Source organism: Hypanus sabinus, chromosome 3 (genome assembly GCF_030144855.1).
Source record: "Hypanus sabinus isolate sHypSab1 chromosome 3, sHypSab1.hap1, whole genome shotgun sequence".
NCBI lineage: Eukaryota > Metazoa > Chordata > Chondrichthyes > Myliobatiformes > Dasyatidae > Hypanus > Hypanus sabinus.
Window position 1 is genome coordinate 43979538 of NC_082708.1, and position 19495 is coordinate 43999032.

Consider the following 19495-nt stretch of genomic DNA (forward strand, 5'->3'; position numbering starts at 1 on the left):
CTCTGTACTATGCATCTGCATCTGTAGAACGTTGTGAGTTGATGTGCATTGGTGAATGTCTGTATGGTGGGAGTCAGGAGGGCTAGTGACCCCCCCCCAAGGCTACCAGGGGTCAGAGGTTTATGTGAGCCTTGATGTCAAGGCCCAAAATTCAAACCTGTGATTGGTGAATCCTGGAGCCGATAGCCAGACATGGGCAAAGTCTGCAGGGCTAAGCTGAAGATTAAAGATTGGAAGTAGAAGCCTGAAGGTTGAAGAACAAAGTCGGTGAGTGCGGGGGGTAGAGGATGGAAGAAGTCACCAGACTGATGACCTCTAGGTCACCAGGATTGGAGGTCAGTGAACACAGGTTGGCGAAGTCTGAAACTGGAAGCTCGATGTCTGTCAGTCTAGGACTGGATGTGGCCTGTCTTGGGCTGAGAGAGGTGTGTGTGTGTGTGTGTGTGTGTGTGTGTGTGTGTGTGTGTGTGTGTGTGTGTGTGTGTGTGTGTGTGTGTGTGTGTGTGTGTGTGTGTGTGTGTGTGTGTGTGTGTGTGTGTGTGTGTGTGTGTGAGAGAGAGAGAGAGAGAGAAATGGGTTTGTTTTGTTGTTGTTTTCTTGCTTTATTGTGGTTATTGTTGTTTCTGCTGCTGCTTCTGCTGAAAATTTTGGGCATGCAGTGTTGACACCAGAATGTGTGGTGATACTTGTGGGCTGCCCCCAGCACATTATTAACTCAAGTGACGTATTTCACTGTACATGTGTTTTAATGTGCATGTGACAAACAAATAAATCTAAATCTGAAGCCCTGAATAATATATTGGCATGGTATAATTTTTGTTTAATCAAGACTATCCAGATGTATAATGATTCAACACTGGCAATACACTTCAGAATAACTGGCCGCAGCCAGCACTGATCATCTCAATGTGATAAACGTAAGTCCCAGCTTTACCTGACATTTCCTGTGTTCTACATTTTGTTTCATAATTGTCTCCCTCTCTCCTCTAAGACATAATGTTATGATTAATAATCATATATCATCAACATAATTTCTGTCGTCTGGAGAATCTCCAACCCATTGCATACACTACCTTTCTTCTCTCTACCCCCAACTCCTCTCTGCAACTTAAAACAAAGTTACCTTCTCACCTATTCCGTTGTGATGAAAGGTAATTGACCCAAGAGGTTATTCACTGAAGCTGCCTGAACTGTTGGGTATTTCCTGCATATTCTGTTTTTATTTCAAGGCAGGGCTGTACTTCCTCCATTAAGTGATCCTGTGCATCAGCTGGACTGCCAGTTCATCATTTACTTATAGTTGTGCTCCGAATTTAGATCAAACACTTTCAAAATAGTAATCAGTTTTTTTCTGAACAGAATTGAAAGCTGAAACAGAAGTAATGGAGTATTTTCAGAAAGTATCTGAAACAAACCTTGAACCGAACATCTTCCCACATTCTTCCCCGTCCTGCTGAAGGGTCTTGACTCAAAACATTGACTTTTTCTCCATCGATGCTGTCTTACCTGCTGAGTTCCTCCAGTATTTTGTGTGTGTTCCTTTGAATCAAAAGCAGCTTTATCCCTTAGTATCATCGAATCTGTGTGGGTAGAATACTTAAAACAACTGGAGGATTACTCTTTATTTATGCGTAAGGAAGAATTTGGGGAACTTGTATTAGCACTGCCCCGAAGTTTTTAAGTTTCTGTTGTTGAAAAGTTTTGTAGTGAATGCTGACCTGAATAACTTCTAGTTTGCCATTACTATTTACATAACGAAGTTCATCACACCTACTGGGGCATAGGCTGTCAATGTTACCTCACTAGAGTCTTCCGTCCTGGGCCAATCTTAAACATTATCTTGAGGTCTAGCCCATCTTCTCGATGTATCCTTCCTCTTCCATGAATGAGCTCTTTGGACTTGCTGTTAGCATTCCTGTAGCGCTGGGTTTTTACAGGATGGTGCTGCTGGACCCATACTCAAGCTTTCTCCTTTCATAGCCGTGCTTGGGATGGTCCATGGCTGATATTTTAGAGAAGTCACTGAGTTCCTACTTGAAATTATTAGTAAAATTATTTGAACTAATATATTTTTTCCTCAGTATTTAATTCTCTGCCTGCTCTTACATTTTATATGACAGAGTAATGTCAGTTCTGGCAGCTACTAAAAAGAAATTTGAATGTCAGTTTTGTTTAGTCACCCTCTTCTCTACATTATTTGTAGAGCTTCATTTAATCCCAATATTTTGCTGATCAATATTTCTAATTAAGGGTACTTGTGTCCCATGCTGTATTGTATTATGTATGTAAAATATGTTTTGTTCTATTACAACTTTTGCAGGCTTTAAAGTTGATGGTGTTGGCTACAGTGTTCACTTGATTCGGTGAGCAAGCAATTGAAAGCACATCCATGAAAGTTAATGATATTGAGGTGTTTGAACAAGGACAAGAAGCAGGTTTAATATCACGGATATATGTTGTGAATTTTATTGTTTTGTGACAGCAGTAGTATAATACATAAAATGTTACAATAATTGATAGTAAGAAAGAAAATAAACAAATAGTGCAAAAGAAGAATAGTGAGGTAGTGTTCTTGGGTTCATGGACCATTCAGAAATTTGGTGGCTGAGAGAAAGAAACTTCCTAAAATGTTGTATGTACCACTTCCCACAGAGGGTGGTGAATTCCTGGAATTCTCCACACTGACGTGTTGTGGAGACTAAATCATTAGAGGGGGTCTTAAAGAGGAAATAGTTTTGTTTTCCCAAATCAGGGAATTGAGGGCAATGGAGAAGTGGCACAGATAGGGAGGTAAGACTTGGGATGGTTAGCCATGATCATGTTGAATGGTACGGCAGTCTTAATGGACAGGTGGCCAAATTCTGCTCCTATATTTTACGTTCTAATGATATAAACAATAGCTTGTTACATCCTTAACTTCCTGGCATCACAGACAGATAGGGTTTGAAAGGGAGCTTTTGGCATATTTGCCTTCACAAGTCAGGGCTTTGAGTACAGAAGTTGGGGTGTTTCGTTGAAGTTGTATAAGACATTAAAGACATCTAATTTGTAGTAATGTGTGCAGTTATGATCACTTACCTACAGGAAAGATGCTAGAAAGAGTGAAGTGAAAATTTATAAATATGTCCTGGGGTTTGATGACCAGAACCACAGGGAAACTTGAGAAGTTTGTAACTTTCTCCCTGGAGTGCAAGGGGATGAGGGGAGATCTTCTGGAGGTATATAAGACTATGAGGGATATAGGCTGGGTGAATCCATGCAGGTTTTGCCCCCATAGATTGGGTCAGACTAGAATGACAAGTCACAAGTTTAAAGAAGTGAATCCCAAATCATGACAACTTGAACAAAAAGAAAATTCCCTTCTTTGCCTCCCTAATTCTTTGACCATTGGCTAAAGCATGCTTAATGACCCTCTAGCTAAATGTACACTAATCGGGAGAAAATAATCGTGCACACGCAGATAGGGTTGGTGTAATTTTATTTTTATACATTTCAACATAGCTTTATAAAAAGACTAAGAAAGGGTACTGCAGTTTTAATACTGTGGTTCACATACAGATGGTAAAACTTTGGATACTTTATTCCACATTGTAGTCTTGTACAAAAAGCACAGCTCTTGTGGTTCAAGTGTTATTGCAGAAAAAGGAAAAAGAATTATTGCATAGAGATCTAGCAGACGCAGGTTAAAATCAACCAAGTCCCTGCTGTTAAGTGTATCAAAATTTAATTACATACAATGTACTTCTATCATTAAAAAATGAACCTCACAGCTTGGCAGAAGAAGGAGTTGGAAGATGTAGACGTCAGACTGATGCACTGATAGAAAATATTGATCTGTAATTCAGAGACCATAATCTTTCCTATAAAAAGGTTTTGATATAGGAGCTGAAGAACCATTGATAGTAAATCTCATTTCAATCCGTTATGTGGGGCCATTAACAATGTTGTCTGCACAGCAATGGCAATCGAGCTCAAGTCATTTTTTGCTTCCACTATTTTGACAAGAATGTTCTGAATTGTGCTCTTTTTGTCCATTTGTAAATAGATATTTTTTCTATACTTCTGGGGTAATCTGGGGTTCAGTTTAATAGCTCTGATCATGAGACATGTTCATGGAAGGAACTTTTTTACCACTTTCTTTCTGATGCTGATAACTGATCACTGATAATTGCGACTGCATTTATTGAGAAAATATTCAGGTTTTCAAAAGCTCTGGGTGACGTGCCAAGATCTCATTTGCGAAGAAACCAAGATGCTCACTGGCAGATCTGACTATAATCCTGGCAGGTGGACCCGATGCCTGCGACGGACAGGTAGAGCTTTCCATTTGGACAGACACAGACCTCGTATAGTCCCTGAGAGCTTCCAGGTCCACCCGGTGAGCCATGGGGCAACTTGGGTAGTTTTACTGTCTCGGCATCTAGCACCAACTGTTAATGAATGCAAACAACAAGGTTATTTAATTGTTATCTATTGCAACACTTTTTTATACAAATAAATCAAATCGTAAATTTGAAACTCATTCAATTGTTTTTACCCAGTGTAGTTTTCTTGGATCTGCTACAATGCCTGAAAAATCCTCAATGGTGATATCAATATAATTTGACACTTTCTTCCTCTTCACATCAGGGTACAGACAAGGAAGTTGTGAATAATCTCCATGTCCTGTCCAGTTTTGGGTGGTTGGGTATTCAGATGGTATAGCATCGAGAATACCAGATCTCTGCCCAGTTTAATGTTCTGCAACTTTCTTCCAGATTATAAAGAAAAGTTAAGTTCATGAAACAGCAAGCCTATATCCTGTATTCCACCATCACTGATTCATTTACCCAGGGCCTAATTATATCAATACAGGTCACACTACCTTGAACGTGGGGGCAAGTTTAATAGGATAAGATGATTCACCTGCTGTTACAGTTGTGGACTGTGCATGTTTTCTGGGTAGATGCAGGCCATTACCATCATCCATTGGGTGGGACTTCCATTGACTCACCCTTTCTCACATGGAAGGATTTCATTTTGGGGATTATGTTTGGACAGAGAGGAGATGGTGGCCATTTGTTGAGACGCTTCAAAGGCATGGAAGACTCGGCTGCTGCCGTTGGAAGTTGTGGATTGAAGATCTCTGGGCAGCACTAGATTCAGAGGAAGTGGTTACAATTTACAGACCTATTCACTGACACCACCATCGGCACGAGTTTCAGCTGCCCATCTCCTGCACACACCAGCAGTGTGAATCTTCTTTCACCTCTGACCTTCATGCTGAGGTGATTTGCCAAGTTGTTTCTGGACACTTTAACTGAAAACCTCGGTGTTGACACTTACTAAAAATTACAAATAAATTCATTCTGTAGCCAGTGATTTTATCAGATTCCCACAGCCACAGGACGGACTGCTGATATTTTACTGCCTGACTGAGTCCCTCATGCCCAATGAATCCACGGTGACCAATCAACGTGCCTACTTGTACCTCAGAAGGAAAGGCCGTCGCTCTGCTTGCATCACTTATTTGGGACAGAAGCACATTGAACAAGGGGCTGGACTGGGTTTAAGGGATTTGCTGTCCCTTCGTGGCAGCTACATGGACATTCTTCCTTCACACAGCCCCTGAGGGTGGCCTGCTGGCCTGCAAGTGCCCACGACTTTGGACAACTTTCCAAAGAGACCCCACACCTGCACTTTCTAACTGCCTTTCACAGGTGAAAAGCAAGTCCTGATTTAAGTTAATAGATTTTTAAATATAACACTTTAACAAAAATATAAATATACAGCGAAAAAGAAGCTACTCAGTTAAATGCTTTTTTTTGAAGATCAGCAACCCCGTTTAAATAAGTGATGATGTGTTGGGGCAAAGCTCATGGAGTGAATCTACCGCTTTGCTCAGTAGCTTGTGCATTCACCACTGAATCCAGGAGGGAAACTAAAGCTGACCTCCAGCACGGTCTGTACTTGTGCACTGCAATGCAGAAACAGCAGTCTGGACAACGCTGGTGTCTCAGATGATTCTCTGTGTTTTCCCATGCTGAGCAAGTTCTCAGTCCCAGCAGATTTCAACAGAAATTAAGACTTCTGCAGCAGCACAGTCTCCCTCTGCAGCCCTTGCTGATGACAGAAGGCAGGAAAACACAACAAGGAAATCAATCCAACAGGGACTGGCAGGTAAGATTGCAGAAGAGAGCAAATGAAGAACCAAGAACCATAAAGGCTGACCAATTCATAACTTAGCAAAGGAAGACTAAGTAATTGATAGTGTAATGCTAAGGTAGAATAAGGGTATACTTGACTAGAAATATAAAAATAATTTTATGGATTTGTGAAAAGGAAAATATCAAATAATGGGGCCTTACCAATACAGATGGAAGAACTTATAATGGGGGAAAAGAAAATGGTAGAGAAATAAAGAAATGATTTTGTCCTGTCTCCACAGATACAAACACAAAACACATGCCTAAGAACAAAGATGGGGTATTTCATATGATGTACTAGGATTAGCATTGGTAACCCAACTATTTATGCTCCACATCAAGCGTAACTGAGGGGCAAGTTTTTCACACAGAGGGTTGTGAATATATGGGACTAGCAGCCACAGGAAGTGATAGGCGCAGGTACAATTTCAATGTTTAAAAGCCTGGGTATCCTTGTACATAAGTCACTGAAAAGTAATTTGCTGAGCAGCAAGCACTTAGGAGAGCGACACATCACACATTACAGAGAGGATTTAAGTACTGTAGTAAAGAGGCCCTACTTCAATTAAATAAGACTGTGTCTACAATATTCAATACAATTCTGGTCTTGTTACCTAAAGAGCATATGTGTCCTAAAGTCAATATCAACGAAACTGATTCTGGATTGGATTGATCCATGTTATGAGGGAAGATTGAGCAGACCACTCCCGATTCCCCGTGTTTGAAGAATAAAAGTGATCTTACTGAAGCTTACAAAATTCTTACCAGGCTTGGCAGGCTGCATGTAGAGGGGAGGATTTTCCCTTCAGAGCAATCTAGAACCAGGGGGCTGCAGTCTCGCTATCTTGGACTGAAAAGGGAAGGGTCTTATTCACTCAGTGACAGGTGAATCTTTAGAATTCTCTAGCCTGTAGGATTGGGGAGTCTCAGCTGAGTTTTTCAGAACAGAAATTGAGCTTTCTGAATATGAAAGGAATCAAGGAATACGAGAATAGTGCCGGACGGTGGCGCAGTGGGAGACCAGCCATGACCTTGATGAAATAGTGGATCAATTCAAAGGGCTAGATGGCCCAGTCCTGCTCCTAATTGCCATGTTCTCAGGATCATCTGGGAGAAATAACTGCCCAGCAACATCACTACTGAATGAGGAGAAAGCCCTCTGCAACCTGGCTTCAGCTTGGCTGTAGGCAGAGGAAGCAAAAGCTGAGTTTGGGGCCTTTGCTGTAGAAGTGCTGTAGTTGTTACTGATCATTGAGAAAAGGTCCTTCCAGTGTGCTCCTGCAGCAAATGCCCGAATCGGGCAACTATCCGAGATTCACTGTCAGAAATGGGTCTCTCATGACAGGAGCTCTGTGAGCAACAAATCATAAACACAAGAGACTCTGCAGATGCTGGAAATCCTGAGCAGTACACACAAAATGCTGGAGGAACTCGATCAGTCAGAGGGAAATAAACTGTCATTTTGTTTATGTTACTCTGGAAACAAGCTTATTCTGACTGCAGTGCCCAGGAACTACTGCTAGTCTAGTGGAAAAGTCATCTGTTCTTTCAGGTTGCTCTCTACCATTTGGGCTTCAGTCTTGTCTGGGGAAGTGATTATCATCAAAGATGTGGACTGGTAGCTTACCAGGAATGAGGTAGCTGGTGCAAGAAGAAAGTAATCTGAATATCCTGGGCTCTTCAGCAGCAGGAATTACACCAAACCAAATCGTGGTGGCAATGTACGGTGATTCATTATCTTTTCTTCTTGTTGCTTTCGACGTGTTATTCATTATTAATTACCACTACAATATCAAAGGAGTCATGTCAAAGTTAAATTTGACATTGGGCATTATGACTCGTTGAACTCCAGGGATGTGCTCTAATTTTGGCGGTGGTCTGAACACAACCCTCTGCTGTCCACAGTAATGAAATTCAAGAGAGGTTCAACATAATACAGAGATTCTTAGCAAGTATCTTTCCTGATAGAGATCAAGTAAACAAAGCACGGCTTGATACATCAATTAAGGGGAACGTAGTATGAGACAGCTTTGGTTTGTGCAGAATTAAACATAATTTTTAAAAAGTAAAAGGAAAAAATGCTTGATCTTCTCTTTAAAATAATACATGCAACTGAATTGTTTCTTAATCTGGATTTGCAATACAATGCTGGAACCAGTTTGAAGGACAGGAATAAGGTGGTCCTTGTGGATTTGAACTGTACTCACCATTCCTTCACTGGTGTGAAAAATGATGTCCCTCTGAGAAGAGGCCTCAATGTTTCCAGCTCGTGCTTTGATCTGAACACCTTTTGGTGCATCCATGCTCAAACAGCGAGTTGGAGATTCCAGCCTAAGGGCAAGAAGGTCACGTTTAGAGGACTGGAGGTGACACAAATCTTGTTCTAATCTATAAACAATATTCTTTATTATACACAATTTTTATATTTTGCCACAGCTTGCATTTATGTTGCACACTTATTGCAAGGAAAACAACCCAAAGATTATTATGCATAATTTGCAAAAAGGCAAATATAAGGGCAATTTGCATAATACATAGAGAATACCAGTAAAGGTAACCTCTCAAAAGATTTTCCAGCACATAATTCTCTGTAACTTCTGCCATCTACAATGGGATCCCACCAGCAAGCTCATCTTTCCCTCCCCCACCACTTCTGCTTTCCACAGGGATCACTCCCTACGTGACTCCCTTGTCTGTTCATCCTTCCCCACTGATCTCCCTCCTGGCACCTATCCTTGCAAGTGGAACATGTACTACACCTGTCCCTACACCTCCTCCCTCACTACTATTTAGGGCCCCAAACAGTCCTTTCAGGTGGGGCGACACTTCACCTGTGAGTCTATTGGGGTCATATGCTGTGTTTGGCACTCCAGTAAGGCCTCTTTTATATCAGTGTGACCCAACACCGTTTGGGAGACCACTTCACTGAGCACCCATGCTCCATCTGCCAGAAAAAGCGGGATCTCCCAGTGGCCACACATTTTAATTCTACTTCTCATTCTCATTTTGACATCCATCCACGGTCTCCTCTACTGTCGTGCTGGTGTCAGGTTGGAGGAGCAACAACTTATATTCTGTCTGGACAGCGTCCAATCTGATGGCATGAACATCGGTTTCACGAACTTCCGGTAATGACGCCCCTTTTCTATTCCCCATCCCTTTTCCTCTCACCTTATCTCCTTGCCTGCCCATTGTCTCCCCCTGGTGCTCCTCCCCCTTCTTCTTTCTTCCATGGCCTTCTGTCCTCTCCTATGAGATTCCCCCTTCTCCAGCCCTGTGTCCCTTTCACCAATCAACTTCCCAACTTTTTACTTCTTTCCTCCTCCCTCTCAGTTTCACCTTTCACCTTATGTTTCTCCCACCCCTCCCCCCACCCTCTAACCCAGACTCCTCGTCTTTTTCTCCCCAGGCCTGTTGAAGGGTTTCAGCCGGAAATGTTGACTGTACTCTTTTCCATAGATGCTGCCTGGCCCGCTGAGTTCCCTCAGCATTTTGTGTGTGTTAAAAAGATTTTGATGCATGCTTTATCCATTGCTATCATAGCTCCCAATTATTAAGAGCTTGCATTCAAATTAATTAGAACAAAACCTTTTCTCTGGACATATAATTATGAGCGAGATTCTCCTTTGATGGTTGTGGAGTAAGTAATCTTATGATGAAATTTAGTAAAATATTCTGTCACAATATCTGAGGCAGAATCTTTGATCTGACATGTTAATTCTGTTCCTTTTTCCACAGATGCTGCTTAGCTTTCTGAGTATATCAGGCATTTTCTGGTTTTATAATTCCATTACATTCTCAACCTCTTTTTAAGAAAGATGCTGAGAGGCAGAAGTGTTAATTCCTGAACCCAGGGCTTTGGCAGCTGAAGGCATGGCTGCCAATGGTGTGATTGTAGTTGGAGGTGATCAAGAAGTTTGAATTGGAACAAGACAAGTATCCGGAAGAATTATAAAAGCAGAAAATGGTGGAACACTCAGCAAGACAGGCAGCATCTGCAGAAAGAGAAAGAGAGTTAAGGTGTCGGGTTAGAGACCCTTTGTCAGATGTTATGTCACAACATTTCATATTACTAATGTACTTCACATACTTTCAACAGAAATATTACTCACAACTGCACACCATAGAAACATAGAAAATAGGTGTAGGAGTAGGCCATTCGGCCCTTCGAACCTGCACCGCTATTCAGTATGATCATGGCTGATCATCCAACTCAGAACCCTGTACCTGCTTTCTCTCCATACCCCCTGATCCCTTTAGCCACAAGGGTCATATCTAACTTCCTCTTAAGTATAGCCAATGAACCGGCCTCAACTGTTTCCTGTGGCAGAGAATTCCACAGATTCACCACTCTCTGTGTGAAGAAGTTTCTCTTCAGTGACCCCTCGTTCTGGACTTCCCCAACATCGGAAACAATCTTCCTGCATCTAGCCTGTCCAATCCCTTTAGAATTTTATACGTTTCAATAAGATCCCCCCTCAATCTTCTAAATTCCAGTGAGTATAAGCCTAGTTGATCCAGTCTTTCTTCATATGAAAGTCCTGCCATCCCAGGAATCAATCTGATGAACCTTCTCTGTACTCACTCTATGGCAAGAATGTCTTTCCGTAGATTAGGAGACCAAAACTGCACAATATTCTAGGTGCGGTCTCACCAAGGTCCTATACAACTGCAGTAGAACCTCCCTGCTCCTGCACACAAATCCTTTTGCTATGAATGCCAACATACCATTTGCCTTTTTCACTGCCTGCTGTACCTGCATGCCCACCTTCAATGACTGGTGTACAATGACACCCAGGTCTCGTTGCATCTCCCTTTTTCCTAATCGGCCACCGTTCAGATAATAATCTGTTTTCCTGTTCTTGCAACCAAAGTGAATAACCTCACATTTATCTACATTAAATTGCATCTGCCATGAATTTGCCCACTCACCTAACCTATCCAAGTCACCCTGCATCTTCTTAGCATCCTCCTTACAGCTAACACCGCCGCCCAGCTTCGTGTCATCCACAAACTTGGAGATGCTGCATTTAATTCCCTTGTCTAAATTATTAATATATATTGTAAACAACTGGGGTCCCAGCACTGAGCCTTGCTGTACCCCACTAGTCACTGCCTGCCATTCTGAAAAGGTCCTGTTTACTCCCAGTTTACTGTTTGCTTCCTGTCTGCCACCCAATTCCCTATCCACATCAATACCATACCCCCAATACCGTGTGCTTCAAGTTTGCTCACTAATCTCCTGTGTGGGACCTTGTCAAAAGCCTTTTGAAAATCTAAATATACCACATCCACTGGCTCCTCCCTATCCACTCTACTAGTTACATCTTCAAAAAATTCTATAAGATTCGTCAGACATGATTTTCCTTTCACAAATCCATGCTGACTTTGTCTGATGATCACCTCTTTCCAAATGTGCTGTTATCACATCTTTGATAACCGACTCTAGCATTTTCCTCACCACCGATGTCAGACTAAACCGGTCTATAATTCCCCGGTTTCTCTCTCCCTCCTTTTTTAAAAAGTGGGGTTACATTAGCCACCCTCCAATCCTCAGGAACTAATCCAGAATCTAAGGAGTTTTGAAAAATTATCACTAATGCATCCACTATTTCTTGGGCTACTTCCTTAAGCGCTCTGGGATGCAGACCATCTGGCCCTGGGCATTTATCTGCCTTTAATCCCTTCAATTTACCTAACACCACTTCCCTACTAACATGTATTTCCCTCAGTTCCTCCATCTCACTAGACCCTCGGTCCCTTACTATTTCCGGAAGATTATTTATGTCCTCCTTAGTGAAGACAGAACCAAAGTAGTTATTCAATTGGTCTGTCATAGCTTTGTTCCCTATGATCAATTCACCTGTTTCTGACTGTAAAGGACCTACATTTGTCTTGACCAATCTTTTTCTTTTCACGTATCTATAAAAGCTTTTACAGTTAGTTTTTATGTTCCCTGCCAGCTTTCTCTCATAATCTTTTTTCCCTTTCCTAATTAAGCCCTTTGTCCTCCTTTGTTGGTCTCCAAATTTCTCCCAGTCCTCAGTTGTGTCACTTTTTTTTTGCTAATTTATATGTTTCTTCTTTGGACTTGATACTATCCCTAATTTCCCTTGTCAGCCACGGGTGCACTACCTTCCCTGGTTTATTCTTTTGCCAAACTGGGATGAACAATTGTTGTAGTTCATCCATGCGATCTTTAAATGCTTGCCATTGCATATCCACCGTCAACCCTTTAAGTATCATTTGCCAGTCTATCTTAGCTAATTCACGTCTCATACCTTTAAAGTTACCCTTTTTAAGTTCAGAACCTTTGTTTCTGAATTAACTATGTCACTCTCCATCTTAATGAAGAATTCCACCATATTATGGTCACTCTTACCCAAGGGGCCTCGCATGACAAAATTGCTAACTAACCCTTCCTCATTGCTCAATACCCAATCTAGAATGGCCTGCTCTCTAGTTCGTTCCTTGACATGTTGGTTCAGAAAACCATCCCGCATACATTCCAAGAAATCCTCTTCCTCAGCACCCTTACCAATTTGGTTCACCCAATCGATATGTAGATTGAAGTCACCCATTATAACTACTGTTCCTTTATTGCACACATTTCTTATTTCCTGTTTAATGCCATCCCCAACCTCACTACTACTGTTAGGTGGCCTGTACACAACTCCCACCAGTGTTTTCTGCCCCTTAGAGTTATGCAGCTCTACCCATATCGATTCCACATCCTCCAGGCTAATGTCCTTCCTTTCTATTGCATTAATCTCCTCTCTAACCAGCAATGCTACCCCAGCTCCTTTTCTTTCCTGTCTATCCCTCCTGAAAATTGAATATCCCTGGATGTTGAGCTCCCATCCTTGGTCATCCTGGAGCCATGTCTCTGTGATCCCAACTATATCATATTCATTAATAACTATCTGCACATTCAATTCATCCACCTTGTTAGGAATGCTCCTCGCATTGACACACAAAACCTTCAGGCTTGTTTTTACAACACTCTTAGACCTTATACAATTATGTTGAACAGTGGCCCTTTTTGTTTTTTGCCCCGGATTTGCCTGCCTGCCACTTTTACATTTCACCTTACTACTTTTTGCTTCTACCCTCATTTTACACGCTGTCTCTCTGCACTTGTTCCCATCACCAGGGGCAAGGATGTTTTTTTCTCAAATGAATGATAGATCTTAATAACTGGGCTCACATGACAGCAATGGATAACAAACTCTGTACACCGTGCGTGCATCATTAGCTTTCGATAGGTTTCCTTTACTGTTAGACATTCTCCACATAATGTTTCCTTTCAGATTCTGCTGATAAAAGCTTTGTGAAGAATACCTATGACCCATCAATCAAAGGTAGGAGAGCAGATATAAAATACGCAGCAAAAATATTTGTTGTTTGTTTATAAGGTCGCTGGATTAATCATGAAAGTGACATTGAGCTAGGCAAAGACACCAGGTATGCAAACATTCTATATATCTGTATGCAAATGTCAATTATGGCTCACTACAGGGGACTAAACACAAAATTGAGAATAACTCTCCTTTGTAGTCCTGAACTTTGGATTCATCATTACATCAGACTCTTGAATTACCCCCTCAAGTAGATGTAATAATACCCTTTACCCAATTTAATGGAATTACAGGGGGTGAGGGACATCTCAAGATATCTTGAGTAATAATCTTAAGTCATCATCATGGGAGCTACGGTAGCATAGGTTTAGCATGACACTGTTCCAGCTTGGAGCACCAGAGTTCAAAGTTCAATCCCAGCATCCTCTGTAAGGAGTCTCTGTACGTGTTCCCTGGAATTCCCCAGGTGCTCTGGTTTCCTCCCACAGCCCAGAGGTGAGCCGGTCAGATTAATTGGTCATTGCAAATTGTTCCTGATTGGGTTAGGGTTTGTATTGTTGGGTCAGAAGGGCCAGAAGGGCCTATCCCACAATGTATCTCTGAACAAAATACAACAAATAAATAGATAAATCACTAAATCAGGTTGCAGGTCATTCTTACGTCATTATTTTGAAGGAGTTTCTTGTGTGTAAATTGGCTGCTTCACCAAACTTTAAAACACATTGGGACGTCATAAAAGGGATTCTCTAAGTACAGGCCCTCATTATTAATAATTGTAGATGCATTTATAATCAAATATAAAAGGTAGAAAGGAAAACACCAGATCAATGGGATTAAGAAATAAAAACAAAAGAGTTGTACTACATATTTTATAAACTTTAAGATTTCCTCAAATGCTTCACAGAAGAACTGATAGCTTCCAAACACGAGCCAACACAGGTGCAAGCACAACAATTGTAATGGGTCCTTTCATGTGGTGGCGCCTTTAAAGTTTTGAAGGGTTCAGATCATTACTATTTATGAAGCATTTATTGCTCTTCAAACAGTAGTTTCAAATACCCTGATGTAGTTTTAATTGACTTCAGAATCTCTCCATCTTCAAGCAGTCTTGGTTTCAGAAGCAAAAAACAATGTTCAACAGAACAATCCAATTTTTATTTTGGTACTATCAATATAGGCAATGAGTAAAAAACCGTTTTAAATATTTAAAAGATTAAAAAAAGTCTTACATAAGTTCTAGCCATGCACGATCCACATGAGATAAACTCCCAGGTAAACAGTTATGAAACTAATTTTTGCCTTCATACTGAAGGTAATAAAAGAAAGCCTGGTTACTGTGGAAAAATTCACTGTAAATGCCATGACAGTTGCTCAGCCAATTAGCTTGATCACATCAAGTCGCATATGTAAGTTGGTATTTTATATCTGGACAGATTCACAGTGAATGTTATTTGCCAATAATAACATTTCAATGTTATGGACCCATACCAGGACTGAATTTTGTTGCTTCAGTCACCCTCATTATCAGTCATATTATTCTGGGTTTTACAAAGTTGGTTTCCAAGGAACTGAGCGGAGAATCAATGATGATTTTCCAGGTAACAGTGAAAGGAATTTGCGTAAATATAAAGATAAGCTTTATTTGTCTCTGGCAGAGTATGGTGTACGATGATGATGATAATGACATTGAAGCATTGAACATACTGTAGGCTTAAATCAACAACTATCACCAAGCTTCCGACACCAACATAGCATGGCCACAGCTACCAATTCAGAGATACATGGCACTCCCTGCTTTGTAAAGTACAAACTTGGGAAACACTAGGGTGATGAAGAGCTCTTCTGCACTTGGCTCTAGCTGCTTATGATCCCTCACCCCTTCCTCAGTCCACCAATCATCTGCTGGCCTCTTCCTCATGCCCCTCCTCTCTTCCTCATTATGGCGGCCATATTCCGTCTCCACTGTCAGTCCTGCTGTAGGGTCCTGACTCAAAACATCAACTATTTCTTCCCCCACAGATACTGCTTAACTCTCTCTCCCCTCCTTCCAAAAGATTACATGGTGCTCCAGGTTCCAGCATTTTCCAACCAACAGGCAGAGTTTGTTGGGTCCAGTGGAAGGTCAGAACTACCTTGGGGATCGAGCCTCTTCATCTCGTCTCTGGGGGACCATAGGCAGGTCATGGCAGATAATGAGCATCTGGAAGAAACCCAGCTGCTTGGATCGGATCAGGATGATCCAGTGGGAAAACATGATGATGCAGCATAACAGATTATCTTCTACTTTTTCCCCCAAACCAATAAAAATTATCTTTGTGCTCCTGTATAGCTGGCTGGAGTACATTCTCTTCAGCTTTAACAGCCTGAATCTAATACAAAATGACATGCAGTCTTATTGAGATTCCCTGGCACTGAGAAATTGAGTCTTTGATCCTGCACTGGGTTGGAGCTGAATTCCATGGGGATTAGAGGAAACACGATTAGGAGAAAACTGGGAATCTAAGTAACATTTTTAGTTATTTAATTTTGCTTTAATATTTTTATCTATTTATGGGTGATTAGAATTTTATTTTTTCGCTTCAACAGGGGGTTATCTTGCTTTCAAGGGTTTCAAGTGCTAACGGGGACTTCTGAGAAGCAGGACCTCCTCAAAGCAAAGAGTGCTGTGTGGATAGTGGTGGATAATTGTTTATTGGGATGGAGGCCGGTGATAGTGGTGGATAATTGTTTATCGGGATGGAGGCCGGTGACTAGCGGGGTGCCTCAGGGATCTGTTTTGGGCCCAATGTTGTTTGTAATATACATAAATGATCTGGATGATGGGGTGGTAAATTGGATTAGTAAGTATGCCGATGATACTAAGGTAGGAGGTGTGGATAATGAGGTGGATTTTCAAAGCTTGCAGGGAGATTTATGCCAGTTAGAAGAATGGGCTGAACGTTGGCAGATGGAGTTTAATGCTGAGAAGTGTGAGGTTCTACATTTTGGCAGGAATAATCCAAATAGAACATACAGAGTAAATGGTAGGACATTGAGGAATGCAGAGGAACAGAGAGATCTAGGAATAACTGTGCATAGTTCCCTGAAAGTGGAGTCTCATGTAGATAGGGTGGTGAAGAGGGCTTTTGGAACGCTGGGCTTTATAAATCAAAGCATTGAGTACAGAAGTTGGGATGTAATGCTAAAGTTGTACAGGGCATTGGTAAGGCCAAATTTGGAATATTGTGTGCAGTTCTGGTCACCGAATTATAGGAAAGATATCAATAAATTAGAGAGAGTGCAGAGACGATTTACTAGGATGTTACCTGGGTTTCAACAATTAAGTTACAGAGAAAGGTTGAACAAGTTAGGTCTCTATTCATTGGAGCGTAGAAGGTTGAGGGGGGATTTGATCGAGGTATTTAAAATTTTGAGAGGGATAGATAGAGTTGACGTGAACAGGCTGTTTCCATTGAGAGTAGGGGAGATTCAAACTAGAGGACATGATTTGAGAGTTAGGGGGCAGAAGTTTAAGGGAAATACGAGGGGGTATTTCTTTACTCAAAGAGTGATAGCTGTGTGGAATGAGCTTCCTGTAGAAGTAGTAGAGGCCAGTTCAGTTATGTCATTTAAGGTAAAATTGGATAGGTATATGGACAGGAAAGGAGTGGAGGGTTATGGGCTGAGTGCGGGTAGGTGGGACTAGGTGAGATTAAGGGTTCGGCACGGACGAGGAGGGCCAAGATGGCCTGTTTCCGTGCTGTGATTGTTATATGTTATATGGCTATATGGAAGTTGAGACCAGACGGCTGACTGCGATGCGGATGGCTGGTGTGATTGCATTCAGATCACACAATCTGAGGGCACAGTGAATGAAGTGGCAATTCCTAGCGGGAGAGAAAGAAGGTTGGGCCTACAGATTAATGCTAGAAAAGACATGATAGCATAATTATTAGCTAACACTGAAATAAATTTGCTATTGAAGCTTGTAAGTACACTTAATTTCTTTTAATCTCAAAATGAATAAAAGTGTGTATAAATTACTGGCAGCAGATATGACTTGGATTAGGATGATTCTTTTCTACACTAATCAATTTAAAGTGATATAATGCACTTAGTTCATGAATAGAAAAAAATCCAATTTGAAAAGATTCAAACTTGGGAGTAATCAAATTATTTCAGGACTTGTGCAAGTCACCCATTGGTACCAAATATCATTACGTTGTGACTGCACTGATACCAATGTTATGGCTCGTCAATGGGACCAAGCTGGCAATTCTTCTTTCTGGGCTGTTCTTTGCTTTGTCAATAGTTTTCTCACATTCCAGGTACTATAGTCCAGTTTCTTTCATCAATTGGCTTTAGTAATGTTGATCACACTGGTTTCCCATCCAGGACAGATGGGGCAGTCAACAGTTACGGCATCTTATGCGGTGTAGCCCCCTCCCTGACTGAGGTGGGATGAGGCCTGCTGTGGCAAAAGGGTACCCCTGTTCCAACACAGTTCCCTGGAGACTGGCATTTGTACGCTGCCTGTGTGCAGAATTTTGACTAAACCCCCTTGGTTTCAGAGACCTGTCTCTATCCTGAGAGCTCCATTGTCATGGGGCTCCTGTATCAAACAGAAGCCTGCACACGTCATGATCAGTGTGGTGACTCAGATTGACCTCATTTTGGCAGTCAGTGGGTGGGTTTAACAGTATGGTGGACCAGGACATCCGGGGCCGCTCCCCCAGTGCAGCCCTCACAGTCTTTCTCCACCTGCTCTGCCACTGAGGACATTTTAAATCATTTCTCACATTCCACCCCCCCCCCCCACTCAAATTTACTGGCTGTAGGTAGGCTGCTGATATTGTAAGCTCCAGGCACTCTGCATCCTTGGGGTCATTTGAACACATGTTCCTCCCCCCACAGAAGTCTAATGGCTGCTGGTTCTATGTTCCTTTGCAAAACCTTCAGTAATTTTAAACAACACGTGCTGTATGCCATATCATCTGTAGTGTGTGTATTTATTATGATCTTATTTGTGATGTTAATTCAGTTTTAATGAATATTTTGTAAGAATCCTGGGTTGTGCTGCACCCAGGGAGGGTCAGGCTGATTCCAGGTGTTAGAAATCGCTAAATGCAGATACTAAGGAGCCTTAGCCAGCAGGAGTCTAGGGGTGGGGGGGATGAAAAGGAGGGGCGATTCTACCCTGGCTGGAGGAGTAACTCAGCCAAAGAAAGGTGGCTCTGGTTTTGAAGCCAGGGATCTCAGTTCATTGCTCCTGTGTTCCTCAGGATGGCGCTATAGGCTCAGCCATCTTCACCTGCATCTCCGCTCATTTGCCTTCCAGCATTACTTGAGAAATGAGGCATTTAAGATTGTTTAAAGTCATTTCCAGTACACAAATATACTGGAGAACAAAATAATTGTTATTCTGGATTTGATGTAGCACAAAAGACACAATAAGGTAAAGATCACAATAATTAAACAATGACTATAAATACACAAGATAGCTCATATACATAGGGTAATTGTATGTTCATAAAGAGACTAGGCATAGGAGTGGCTGTATATAAGGTGGTTGACAGGAAATGTTAAAGTAGTGGTGGTTGGGGATGTGGAAGGGTGGGTTAATGGAGAGGTGGAAGTGTTGATTAGCCTTACTGCTTGGGGAAGTAACTTTTTTAGTCTGGTGTTCCTAGCGTGGATGCTATGTAGCCTCCTCCCTGATGAGAGTGGGACAAACAGTCCATGAGCAGGGTTGGTGGGATTGTTCATGATGTTACTGGCCTTTTTCTGTCATCTTTCTGTATATACATCCTAGATGGTGGGTGGCTGGTGCCAGTGATGCGTTGGGCAGTTTTGACTACCCGTTGTAAACCCTCCCTGTTCACTGCAGTTTAGTGTCCGTGCCAAGCAGTGATGTAGCTTGTTAGGGTGCTCTCTACTGCACATCTGTAGAATGATGCGAGTATAGATGTGCAT

The 19495-nt window shown here is 41.7% G+C and overlaps 1 protein-coding gene across 9 annotated transcripts in view; it reads right to left on the minus strand.

Annotated features, from left to right (window-relative positions):
• Window positions 1–3461: 3461 nt before the first annotated feature.
• Window positions 3462–19495, minus strand: part of sgcg (sarcoglycan, gamma) — a 612351-nt gene continuing 596317 nt past the window's right edge. For all 9 annotated transcript variants that reach the window (XM_059964202.1, XM_059964201.1, XM_059964199.1 and 6 more), the window contains 2 exons: window positions 8393–8516; window positions 3462–4430 (listed from right to left, as the gene is read on the minus strand). In XM_059964202.1, coding sequence (XP_059820185.1) covers window positions 4257–4430; window positions 8393–8516 — 298 coding nt within the window. In that variant the 3' untranslated portion in view covers window positions 3462–4256. The remainder of the gene's footprint in view (window positions 4431–8392; window positions 8517–19495) is intronic.